The 13,669-nt window shown below is 43.4% G+C and overlaps 1 protein-coding gene across 9 annotated transcripts in view; it reads right to left on the bottom strand.

The window, feature by feature from the left end:
* The window catches only part of ADCY10 (adenylate cyclase 10), an 83,017-nt gene that overhangs the window by 23,617 nt on the left and 45,731 nt on the right, over window positions 1-13,669 (bottom strand). For 7 of the 9 annotated variants that reach the window (XM_008521063.2, XM_008521065.2, XM_070591493.1 and 4 more), the window contains 3 exons: window positions 7,652-7,780; window positions 6,145-6,423; window positions 5,717-6,007 (listed from right to left, as the gene is read on the bottom strand). In XM_008521063.2, the coding sequence (XP_008519285.2) occupies window positions 5,717-6,007; window positions 6,145-6,423; window positions 7,652-7,780 (699 nt within the window). The remainder of the gene's footprint in view (window positions 1-5,716; window positions 6,008-6,144; window positions 6,424-7,651; window positions 7,781-13,669) is intronic. The other 2 variants (XM_070591498.1, XM_070591497.1) reach the window with 1 other exon arrangement.

Consider the following 13,669-nt stretch of genomic DNA (forward strand, 5'->3'; position numbering starts at 1 on the left):
CCCATTTGTTTATTTTTTCTTTTGTTTCCCTTGCCTGAGCAGACGGGGTATTTGAAAAGATACTGCTAAGACTGATGTCAATGAGTGTACTATTTATGTTTTTCTCTAGGAATTTTATGGTTTCAGGTCTTAACATCCAAGTCTTTAACCCATTTTGAGTTAATTTTTGTGTATGGTGTAAGATAACAGTCTACTTTCATTCTTTGCACGTGGCAGTCCATTCTTTTGTGTGTCTGTTTTTCTGGCTGGCGCCATGCTATTTTGATTACTATAGCTTTGTAGTATATTTTGAAATCAGGGAGTGTGATGCCTCCAGGTTTGTTCGGTTTTTTTCAGGATTGCTTTAGCTATTTGGGGTCTTTTGTTGTTCCACATAGATTTTTAGGGTTCTTTGTTCTAGTTCTGTGAAGAATGTCATTGGGATTCTGACTGGGATAGCGTTGAATCTGTAGGTTGCCTTAGGTAATGTGAACATTTTAACTCTGTTTATTCTTCCAATTCATGAGCACGGAATATCTTTCCATTTCTTTACGTCTCCTTCAATTTCTTTTTTTTTTTTAAAGATTTTTTTTATTTTTTCCTGTTTCTCCCCAAAGCCCCCCGGTACATAGTTGTGTATTCTTCGTTGTGGGTTCTTCTAGTTGTGGCATGTGGGACGCCGCCTCAGCGTGGTCTGATGAGCAGTGCCATGTCCGCGCCCAGGATTCGAACTAACGAAACACTGGGCCGCCTGCAGCGGAGCGCGCGAACTTAACCACTCGGCCACGGGGCCAGCCCCCGTCTCCTTCAATTTCTGTCAGTTTCTTTCCTCTTCAATGTCCTACAGTTTCCAGTGTATGAGTCTTTCACCTCATTGGTTAAATTTATTCCTAGGTATTTTATTCTTTTTGTTGCGAATGTAAATGGGATTATATTCCTGATTTCTCTTTCGGCTAGTTCGTTATTACTGTATAGAAACGCAACTGATTTTTGTATGTTGTTTTTGTATACCGCAACTTTACTGTATTCGACAATTATTTCTAATAGATTTGTGATGGATCCTTTAGGGTTTTCTATATATAGAATCACGTCATCCACAGATAGTGACAGTTTCACTTCTTCCTTTCCAATTTGGATGCCTTTTATTTCTTTTTCTTGCCTATTTGCTCTAGCTAAAACTTCCACAAATATGTTGAATAAGAGTGGTGAGAGTGGGCACCCTTGTCTTGTTCCTGTTCTCAGAGGAATGGCTTTCAGTTTTTCACTGTTGAGTGTGATGTTGGCTGTGGGTTTCTCATATATGATCTTTATTATTCAAAATCCTATTTTTTTATGTTTCAAATTATAATAGTGATAGAATGAGATGCAGAGAAGAGCAATATTGGCTAGATAAAGCAAATAAAGTTGGGGTATACAAGACATGCTTTTTGTCATTATTATCATTTACCCCTTGGGTGAATCATATTATTTTTAGTTTTAGTTCTTAATTTTCTTCATTACAAACAAAATATTAAGAGTTTCCTTGGGCTGGCCTGGTGGCACAGTGGTTAAGTTTGCATGTTCTGCTTCGCCGACCCGGGGTTCACTAGTTCGGATCCCGGGTGCGGACAGGGCACCACTTGGCACGAGATGCTGTGGCAGGCGTCCCACATATAAAGTAGAGGAAGATGAGCACAGATGTTAGCTCAGGGCCAGTCTTCCTCAGCAAAAAGAGGAGGATTGGCAGCAGATGTTAGCTCAGGGCTAATCTTCCTCAAAAAAAAAAAAAAAAAAAAGAGTTTCCTACTTCAAAGAGGATCTGTAAAAATCCAAAGGAAAAAAATATGCAAAATGCTTATGGGTTCTCAGAAGAAAGGAGGAAAGCAAAAATATCACGTGCTCACCTGATAGTTTCAAAGACTGAGAAATAAGACTTTCGGTTCTGGTGACAGACTGACCTCTTTTGTTTATCTCATATACCTCCAGGTCCAGGACATTTTACCCCAATAAAATGAGAACGAAATAATTTTTAAAAGCATAAACCCACAATGTATTCAATGGAGAGTCAATTCCTGTCGCAGGGCCGTTGCACTGGCTACCTCCCTGCCTAGCATGCTCTTCTCCAGCCCTCCATACAACAAAGTCCCCCACTTCCTCTGTCTTTCTACGGATCCTACCTCTCCTGGAGGCTACCCTAGGGACTCTGCACTCCTAATCCCCCTTGTTCTACCCAATACCCTTTTTTGTTTTCCTCCTTCGGATCTATCACTTATAACATACACTAGAATTTACTGCTTTATGATGTTTTCTTCTCCATTGTCTGCTTCTCCCCAGTAGACTGCTGCTCTGTTCACTGATGCAGCTCAGGGGCCTAGCGCAGGGTGTGGCACGCAGTAGAAACTCAGTATTTGTTGAGTGAGTTAATGAAACATTAGATGAGATTTCAACACACGTCTAGAAGACAAAGGAGACAGAGGAGTGGTCGCTCATGCAGTAGGGAGAGCAAGTGGAAGGAGAGAGTCCAGGAAGGATTCCAAGAGCTGTTGATCCTGGAAGAAGACCAACGTCACCACTTGATCCAAGGCTGCATCCTTGAACCTCTTCCAATGACGTTCTTCACCAGCATTACCCAAAGGCATGCCCCACACTTGGGGAGACAGAGGGGTAACGGACAGACAGAGCGTCCAGCCAAGATTGAAGCAGGGTATTATAAGGAAGACACTGAAAAAAGAAAAGTCTCCTAGAAACTCCAGGAAAAATAGACTTTAGTTAAGAAATCTCTTCACAGTATATTCCTCGATTCTGCAATAGGCAGCATTTACATAGTCTCAATAATGCAAACACTTGATGGGTTTATCTCACGATAGTAATACAACAATATTGGGGGAAGGTGCTGAGGAGCGGCATAGCGGAGTTCAATCCTCACCTACCACAGCAAGACAATAGATAATGTCAGAATTCGATCTTTTAAAAAGCATTATTAACACATCATTTGGTATATGGAGGTGATGGCTGAAAAAACAGCTAAGCTGAACGTCGCCCCTGAGAACTGCTGAAGGCGCGTGGGACAGCGGGTCTTGAGATTGTTGTATTCACGGTAAAACTTTTAGGAAATTTAAAAAGTCTGTATTTAAAGATGTCTAGTTGATACCCTTTTAAACGGCTGAAAAATCCTGATAAGAGAAACAGTAGAGCCCTGGGCTCACTCGGGTGGAGGTGCTGGTGAAAGGGCAGACATCGCTCGGACACACCTGGGCACATACACTCCCGAGCTAGACTGCGGTGAGGTAGACCGCAGGATCCCAGCCAACTCAACGTGTTTTCCTTCATGACCCTGGCCAGCCTGCTTCAGACCAACTGCTCGGATCCACCTAGCCACTAGATGCCAGCTGATTTCAGCCCCCCAAATGTATATTTATATACCTTTTCATATATAATATATACATAATAACGCTGATCCCACACAGTGTGGAATATTCTCTCCTCTTTCTCATATCTCTGTCAGTCAGCTCTCTCCTACTGATACTCTCACTGGTTCTTTGCCTATGGACTATGGCCCTGTGTTGGGACCCCTCCTTGAAGCTTCCTGGGTTTGGGCGTGCATCCTTTCCAGCTCTCCGCAGCCTGCTCCCTTAGCCCCTGTTTTGTTCTAGCGATTCACTCTCTTTCAATCCTCATGTTCCTCTTAAAAACTGTAATTTTTTTTTGAGTCTCGATGCATTCCAAGGATCTAGGACTCTTCTCACATTCCTAAGGGTACTCTGGGGAAGGACTTAAATGCCTCCAGTCTGGCTTTTTCTCCCAGGTGAGCTATATCTGATCCATGGGAGACTCTCACACATCCTTTCCCAAACTCTGGGAGGGCACGTTGGTCCCGGTGCAGCCACAGGCCACTTTAGCTTTCTTAGGTATGAGGGAGGCCCCAGTCTTCCGTGTCCTCTACCTGATTCCAAGGAAGACACCTTACTAGGGTTGAAGTGACAAAGGAAGCAACCAAGCTGAGGAGGGCACGCACAACCTCATCGGTTCCCCCCAAAGACATCTCTTCACTAACCCTGGCTCTCTCCACACTCCTCCTCACTCTTATGTCTTGGCTCTGGATGAGGGATCCAGGATGATAACTGACCCACAGCTGTTTCTTTCATAAATTCTGTATGTCCGTCTATTACCTCACTTTGGATTGCAGCATCCCCTGTATCTTGGTGCTTGGTACAAATTTCAAGTTCAACATCATGTTACACACATAGTACTTCTATAATAATAATAATAAAACATTTCCAATTTTGGAAAAACATAATGCACGAGGGGAAATGTAATCAATGCTAATAATAAGCACTAGACTCAGCCACATGTACATTGCCCTGACATCGTCCCTGCTGACGTCTGCTAAGTCTAAGATTACAGCTGACGCCTCACCATCATTGCGCCCAAGCCCTCAGGGGGCTGGAAATCCTCATGATCCAGACTCGAAGGCCTGAACCTAGAGCTCGATTTCTCTTTTTTGAAAAGGGAGATAGGCAGGTGTTAGTAAACAGGGTCAACAATAGGCTGGGACCAGGGTGCAAAGCTGCTTTCCTCTTGATCAAGTCACCGTCCTTGCTCTCTGACTCATACCTGATGCTGTAGCTATGAACTTCTTCCAATCTCCTTGGCCCGTATTACCTAAAAGTCCAACCCTGCATTTTGGGAAGCTCAGGTGCAACGGGCACAGCATGACCTTCGGAATTAGATTGATCTGGGGTTGCATAAAGTCTGCCACTCATTCTCTGGCATTGGACAAGTTATTTTATCATCCAGAAGCTCAATTTTCTTGTGTATCAAATGAAAATAGCCCACCACCGTGGAGGGGTGATATGAGGACCAAATAAAAATGCGTGTAAAATAGAGAACGAATGAGAATAAATATTTATTTTGTACCTACTATGTGCTAGGCACTTTGCATACATTTCTTCCGAATTTTTAATATCCTTTAACATATAAAAATCCTCTACTTGTAGTCTTTGCTTTCCCGACCAGATTTAGCCATAATCACTGAGGCCTTTGGTGAGGGCAGGCAGCACACTGGGTGCTCCCTGGCCACCCACAAGTGAGGGCAGGAATTGGGGCTGCTGCCCGAGTCTCACACCTGTCATGTCTGCAGGAGCTGAGTCCCTGGGCCCTGGCACCCCTTGGATCCTCTACTGTGTTTTCCCAGGTTGAATGGCTGATTTGTCCTATCACTTTGTACCTTTTTCACTTTTGCCTCACAGATGGTCTTGAACCCAAGCCCTCTTTTCTGGAGCCCTGACTTGCTTAGCCTTGCACAATTCTCTCTCACTCATACTCTTTTTTTGCTGGAACCTTGTTTCAAACTAGACTGACATGGGGCCGGCCCCGTGGCCGAATGGTTAAGTTCACACACTCCGCTTCGGCCGCCAGGGGTTTCGCTGGTTCGAATCCTGGGCGCTGACAGGCTGAATTTGTGTTATCCTTTTGGACACTTTAATTTGAGCTCTGATCACATTCCATTTTGCCAGAGTTCTTGTCCCCAGTTCCTCACTGAGAGTCTCACAGTGAGATTGGTTCTGCTAGACTTGGCTACACACACATTCCCAGCTCTCCCCTGCCCCACTGACCGGTACTGCTGGCGTCTCAGCGTTTGCTGTGCCCAAGCCTCAGGGGGCTTGAAACCCTCCAGGTCCAGACTCACTCATTCTAAGTCTTAGCCTCCACATTCCCCAGGAGTAGTTAGGACTAATTAGGACTAGAGTAAGCTTACTTTGAAATCCATGGGACTTCGCCATCTTCTTAATGGTGCCCAGGTCCAGAGTGTTGAGCCGGATGTCCACCGTGAAGTGGTGATACGGAATGAAGTCACCACTTCGGCAGTGGTCACACCTGTGAGCATTTTCTTCTAAAAAGCGGGCACATTTCAAGTGCATGGCTTTCTTCTGGTCCTTCAGCCACAGCTCATAGGCTGTTTTCTGCATAATAGGCTTGCAGAATCGAATGATGTGACACTCGATCACCTCGCTTTCCAGCTCACGAAGCTCTTCCTCCTCTCCGTGAGCTAGAGAGAACAGAAAGGTTTTTTCAGCCAGGCGCTGGGCAACGAATCAACTCCTGCTACTTAACCGAGATCAGTTCTTTGATCTAGATGTCCCTTTAACTAACAGGAAGTATGGGTCACTTCCAGGCTTTACTCACCCATTCCTTCACTGGGCTTCAGAGACAGGGAGCGATAATTCACCACAAACGAGGCCGTGTTCTGTTTCAGAGCCATTCGGAGCTCCTTGCCATTCCGGAAACAATCAAAGATGTTGGATTCCACTAGAGTCGCCAGGGCCTTGATCATCATCTTCATGTTCCAACAAGGGAGAATCTCAAACAACAACTCTGTAGTGAAGGTCTGGCCAATGATGGCCGCACATCTCACTAACATCTGGTGGGAAAGGCTCATGCTATCCAGCTGAACCAGAGAGATTTCTGCAGGTGGAAAGCCACACGATAGTGAAGTGGTAATCTGTCTTTATCAAATACATTCTGGAGATGGGCAACTGTCCTGTTCTACAGTTCTTGGTAACAGAAACCCAGTCAAACTAAGCCAAAAGAAGGATTTTCTTAGTACCTACTTCACAGATAGCACTCACGCTGGGAATACAAAAGATGTAGATGCTATGATCTAAAAATACAAATAGCACAGTGGTCAGACAAAAATAGGATTGATTTCAAGGTATTCTGATTTTGCGTTAAAGTGTGGCAAGGGTTTGGAGGAGAGGAGAGGTTATTGCAGGCCACAGTAGTCAGAAAACGCAGGGCTCGCCATCCATGTTCTGTGTTGACTTCTCCAGCGGGTCCTTCTCTATCTACTTCACTGGCTACGCCTTCTCCTGGAACCTCTTACCAATAAGCCTTCTCTCTATCTTCCTCAGAGATTCATTTATTCTTGTGACAGTCCATTGTCATCTCTACGCTCATGCCAAAGTGTCCGGAAGTTCCTACTCCAAACCCAGCTTTTCACCTAAGCTCAAGCATCAAAGCTCACGTGGCCTCCTGGACATCTTGATCAGAATGTCCTTCCAATGCAGCCCCCTCATCAGAGACGATATTTGAACTTCTCAACTTGCCCACAGAACACTACACAGGCCACCCTAGTCCACCTTCCTGCTTTAGTAGACATCGTGAACAAAACACAAATGATGCTCTTCTGAAGACTGAGAACCTTGAGGCGTCCCTAGGTCATCCTTCGAAACATTTGAAGTTATTTATAGACGGCATGGATTAGAGCTGAATGCATACTAGAACATTGCTTGAAAGCCAATTTTCTTTAAAGAATAATAATACAGCCATGATATAAATTGCCTTGCTCGCCATTTCTTATAAAAGTAGATGGCAGAAAGAGTTTCAATATTGGGTTTTCTCTATTTGGTTTCTGTTTAATTCAATATATACTGTACCTCATTCTTTTATGCAATTAAGCAAAACTTTGTTCAAATCAGACCCCAGAATATGCACAGCGGGAAGGTGGCTCCTAATTAGAAGGAGAAAAGCTAAGCCCACCGTGGAGACTTCCCACTGCCTGGGGCAACACAAAACAGACAACAACCGCAGGCTGTTACTACTATCCTTTCTCCTTTTTTAGATAGCCATCCTAGAGACGGCAAAAGGGGATTTTAAGTCCCAGAAAATGAACACCAGGTCAAATTTTCTTTACCTTTTAATGATGCTGGCGGTGACAAGTTTTTCAGTCTGACACCACTTGCGAGGTTACAGAATTCTTCACTTTCCTCCTCATTACTGAGAGTGAACATTTTTAATTCCTCTGTTGGCTTAGCAAAATTCTCTATTGGAAGATAAAAGGGAAGAAAAGTCGAGTCATCGTCCTGTGATTATCCTGATTTTCCAATAAGCTTTGAGATGGATCTCATGTGAGAAAGAGCAGGCAGAGATGTGTATTGGCTCATCAGATATTCTGGAATACTATGTTTTATGTAAAACCGACATATGAAAATCTAAATTTACTTTAAAAATGTTCTGCCTCCCCACCCCCCAAAAAAGGGATTGGTAATAACTATTGGAAGCCTTCCTTCCGTAATACCTGCAGTTTTACAAAAATTTGATTCAAAGATTATCAGGATGGATCTTGTATGCATGCTCAAATACCCATCAGATGCAAACACATTCTGTGGGAGACTGTACTCTGAGTACGACATGGTTATTATCAGAAAGAGATATTAAAAATGGTGAGGTTTGAATAGTAAACTTGCCTAGTAATTTTGTCTCCTGGCACCCCAAAATGCATTACTTATTTATCCCTCCAGTCATTCATGTAACACTTGAGTTGCAAGACACTGTGATAGGCGATGTGGAAATACGAAGATGAGCACAGCTAAGTTCCTAATCTCCTGGAGAGATGAGATCCATACATAACGAGCTAGACTGGCAGGCAGTAAACGAGCGCCATGCGAATGGGCACAAACAGCAAGTGTCAGAGAGTTCATGTCAATACCGTACAGACTTTTTATTCACCATAGCCTGTGAAGGCTATAAATGTGAGTAATGCATGCTCTTAACCCTCAAGGAGCTTACAATCCATGGAGACAGAGATTTAAGTAACTAGTCCTAATACCAGGAAGAGTGATTTAAGAGGTAAAGAGCAACGAGTAGTATGTTGCGGGATAGAGAAGAAAGAACAGTTAGTTCAGTCTTGGTGGATTCAGAAAGGCTTCATGGAGGAGGAAGTATTTTGATCGCACCACGAAGGATGAAGAGATATTCCAAGTAGAAAATAGAGGGGCAGTCAATGCAAAGGCACAGAAGCCATGAGCACGTTACCAATTAGGAGAATGTAAGGAGACCAGCGCAGCTGAGCCACGGTGTGTAGAGCCCTGGAGTGCTCCTGCAGGAGACGTATTTGGAGAGAGAGTTTGGGAGCAGAGTATGGAAGACATTGAACATCGCACTACGAAGTTTGGTCTTTATTCCATAGACAATGGGGAAATGTCACAGTTTCTGAAGAGGGAATAGTAGTAATCCAACCAATTATTTTTAGGAAAGTAACACTGGAAGCAGCAAGTAGGAGAGGCAAGAGAATAGGAGAAGGAAGTCTGCGTCAGACGCTATAACGATGGAATATCAAGAAGTGATGATGGGCAGGATGAGGTGAGTGGTACTGCAAGGATACTAATGATATTGAGAAAATGAGGCATAGGCAAGATAGTGATGGAGGTGAGAGAGAAATAGATGTTGCCAAAAATCAAGCTAGGAAAGACAGGAGGAAGCGCAGTATGCGATGGAGGGTAATACAGTAAGTTTCAGATGGGTTGAGTTTGAGGGGATCTATAGGACAGTCCAATGGGAAATCGGAAACATGAGTCTGGATTAAGGGAGGTTATGGTTGGAGATTACACACACACGCGCACTCACACTTCCACCTGGAGGCTGGGGAATAGATGAATAACTGAAAACTACTGGGGAGAGAGTACCAAGCTAGCAAAGAAGAGGGCTAAGGATGGAACTTGAGGACTGTGCTAGTGGGGCAAGTAGACGCAGGGAGAGGAGCCAAGCTGATGACTAGTCAGAGAGGTAGGGGGGACGGGAAGAGTACAGCATTAGGGAAACCAAGGGAGGGCAGCACACCAAAAAAAGGGGCCAGGTGTGAGTGGGGGGGGTAGGTAGGAGAGTGGGATCAAGGGTGCGACTTGATCCAGTCTCTTCTATGCTTTTCTCTTTCCCTTTGCAAGACCTAGCACTGATACCATTCTTTCAATCACTCCACAACATCAGTTGGGTGCCTCCAGGTCCTGGGCATCATTGTAAGATTGGAGACTGAGGAGCTGACATTCTAACGATGGGAGACCAACAATCAATGACAGATAAATAAATTCATGGGATAATCTCATCATGTGAATCAGAGAGGGGCGTGGAAGTTAGATCCTGCGGGGAGTTCCAGTCCTGCTTGGGAGTTTGGGGGTCACTGTAAGCTCAATGGGAAACCACTGAAAGTTGTTTGTTTTTTTTAAAAAAAGCTTTTTTTCAAGAAGTTTCACTCTTACCAAACTAAGAGAATTGAAAGCCAGTAGACCAACCCTAAAAGAATCACTAAAGAACATTCTCTAAAAAGAAAGGAAATGATAAAAGAAGAAACTGTGGAACACCAGGAAAGAAGAAAGAAGAGGCTAAGCAAAAATATGGGTGAATACAATAGATTTCTCTTCTCCTCTGTGTTTGCTGAATTATGTTTGCAATTGAAGCAAAAATTGTACAACTGCCTAGTGTTGTTCTAAATGTATGCAGAGTGGGCCGGCCTGTTGGCACAGTGGTTAAGTGCGCACATTCTGCTTTGGCAGCCCGGGTTTCGCCGGTTCGGATCCCCGGTGCGGACATGGCACCACTCAGCAAGCCATGCTGTGGCAGGCATCCCATGTATAAAGTAGAGGAAGATGGGCACGGATGTTAGCTCAGGGCCAGCCTTCCTCAGCAAAAAGAGGAGGACTGGCAGCAGTTAGCTCAGGGCTAATCTTCCTCAAAAAAATATATGCAGAAGAAATGTTTAAGACAATTATAAATAGTAGAGGGTAAAGGGATGTAAAAAGGGGTAAGGTTTCCATACTCTACTCAAACTGGTAAAATGATGACACCAGTTGTGATATTGTGATTTATTATAAGAAATATATATTGGGTCTTCATCCCCATTTCTGCCTCACACCTCCCCAAACCCTTGGAATTTCCTAAGTGTTGAGAGTGATTGAGGTGTCTTTTGTTATGTTAATGAGGGTACATTTGGAAAGCTCCTGAAGACCAGTGGAGACAACGACATGATTAGAGGGTTGGAACTTTTAGTCCCACCCCCCTGGCCTCTGGGGAGGAGAGAGGGGCTAGAGGTTGAATCATTTGCCAATGGCCAATGACCTAGTCAGTCATGATCACATAATGAAGCCTCCGTAAGAACCCAAAGGGGCAGCCAGTCCAGTGGTGCACTGGTTGGGTTTGCTGTCTCTGCTTCAGCGGCCCAGGGTTCACAAGTTTGGATCCTGGGCACAGGCCTACACACTGCTAATCAAACCATGCTGTGATGGCATCCCACATTACAAAAATAGAGGCAGACTGGCATGGATGTTAGCTCAGTGACAATCCTCCACAAGCAAAAAGAGGAAGATTGGCAACGGATGTTAGCTCAGGGCCAATCTTTCTCACCAAAAGCAAAAAACAAAAAAGAAAACCCAAAAGGACAACTCATTGGCCCTTTTTCAGAGTTTCCACAATGGGGAGCCAGAACACTTCCATGTGCCACTGTGCCCGGCCCTGGCTCCGTAAGGACAGAAGCTCCATGGTTTGAAACCTCACCCTAAGTATCTCTTCAGCGGGATGTTGGTTCATATCCTTTAACATGGTTTGTAATAAGTCAGTAATCTAGTGAATAAACAGGTTTTCTTGAGTTCCGTGAGCCGTTCTAGCAAATTAATTGAACCCAAGGAGGGGGTCGTGGGAACCTCTGATTTATAGCCAGTTGATCAGAAGTACCTGGGCTTGCAACTGGCATCTCAAGTGGAGGGCAGTCTTGTGGGACGGAGCCCTCTACCTGTGGAATCTGATTCTATCTACAGGTAGATAGTGTCACAATTGACTTGAATTCTCACACACCAGCAAGGTGTCTAAGAACTGTTTGTTGGTCTGGGGAAGCCTACACACACACACATTGGGACTGGGTCCAGCAACGGTTTGCGTCAGCAAACTGTGATAGGTTATGTATATACAATATAATACCTAGAGAAACCACTAAAAAAGCTATACAGGGGCCAGCCAGTGGCGCAGCGGTTAAGTGCGCATGTTCCACTTTGGTGGCCCGGGGTTCGCCAGTTCGGATCCCGGGTGCGGACATGGCACCGTTTGGCAAGCCATGCTGTGGTAGGCGTCCCACATATAAAGTAGAGGAAGATGGGCACAGACGTTAGCTCAGAGCCAGTATTCCTCAGCAAAAAGAGGAGGATTGGTAGCAGTTAGCTCAGGGCTAATCTTCCTCAAAAAAAAAAAAAAAACGCTATACAAAGAGAGATGCTCAAATATTCTATAGATAAATCAAAATAGAGTTCTAAAGAATGTTCAAATAACCCAAAGAAAAGTGGAAAAATACAAACAGAGACATGAAAAACAGAACAAAAATACAACAAAAAATAAAATGGTAGACTTAAGCCCTAATATATTACTTGCATTAAATGTAAATACAATGTAAATAGTCTAAATATACCAATCCAAAGACAGAAATCATCAGAGTGGTTTTAAAAACATGACTCGACTACATGCTGTCTATAAGAAACTTCAAATATAATGACATAGGCAGGCTGAAAGTAAAAGAACGGCAAAAGATATATCATGCAAATATTAATGAAAAGAAAATGAGTAGATATATTAATATCAGGCAAAGTAGACTTTGGAGCAAAGAAAGTTACCAGAGACAGTGAGGAATACCATATAATGATAAAAGTGTCAATACACCAAGAAAAATAGCAATCCTAAATGTTTATGCATCAAACAAAGCTGCAAAATATGTGAAGCAAAACCTGATAGAACTGAAAAGGGAAACAGACAAATCCACAAATACAGTTGGAGACTTGAACATTTATCTCTCGGCAATTGACAGAACAACTAGACAGAAAATCAGCCCTCGGCATAGAAGAACTCAACACCGCCATCAAACAACAGGATCTAATTAGCATTTCTACAACACTCTACCAATGAAAGCAAAATACATATTCTTTTCAAATGCCTTTAGAATGTCAACCAAAATAGACCATGTCCTGGTCAGTAAAACAAACTTCAACAAATTTAAAAGAATTAAAATCATACAGAGTATGTTCTCCAAGTCCAATGGATAAACTAGAAATTAATAACAGAAACGTTATGTTGGACCCAAACACTTGGAAACTAAACAGCATACTTTTAAATAATCCATGACTAAGAGAGCATCTCAGGGGAAGTAAAAAACAATACATTGAAAAGAATGAAAATGAAAATACAAAATATCAAAAATTTGTGAGACATACCCAAAGCAGTACTGAAAGGAAAATTTGTACCACTAACACGCATACATTAGAAAAAAGAAATAGTGGGGCTGGCCTGGTGGCGGAGCGGTTACGGTCACATGTTCCGCTTCAGCAGCCCAGGGTTCGCCGGTTCGGATCCTGGGTGCGGACATGGCATCACTTGGCAAGCCATGCTGTGGTAGGTGTCCCACATATAAAGTAGAGGAAGATGGGCACGGATGCTAGCTCAGGGCCAGTCTTCCTCAGCAAAAAGAGGAGGATTGGCAGCAGATGTTAGCTCAGGGCTAATCTTCCTCAAAAAAATTTTTAAAAATTAAAACCCCGACTTAAAAAAAAATAGAAATATCTCAAATCAATAATTCAAGCTCCCACCACTAAGAAGAGCAAATTCAACTTCAGCAGAAAGAAGGAAATAACAGAAGAACAGAAATCAGTGAAACGGAAAACGGAAAAGCAAAAGAGCAAAGCAATGGAACAAAAAGCGGATTCTTTGGAAAGTTCAAGAAAACTGACAAATCTGTAGCAAGACTAACAAAGAGAAATATCAGCAATGAAACAGGGGCTGTCACTGTAGACCCTACAGACACCAAGGGATGGCTACTGAGCACTGCAAACAGCTCTAGACACATAAATTCGATAACTTAGATGAAATGGACCAATTCCTCAAAAAATATAAGCTACCACAATTG

The sequence above is a fragment of the Equus przewalskii genome, chromosome 23 (genome assembly GCF_037783145.1).
Source record: "Equus przewalskii isolate Varuska chromosome 23, EquPr2, whole genome shotgun sequence".
Lineage (NCBI taxonomy): Eukaryota > Metazoa > Chordata > Mammalia > Perissodactyla > Equidae > Equus > Equus przewalskii.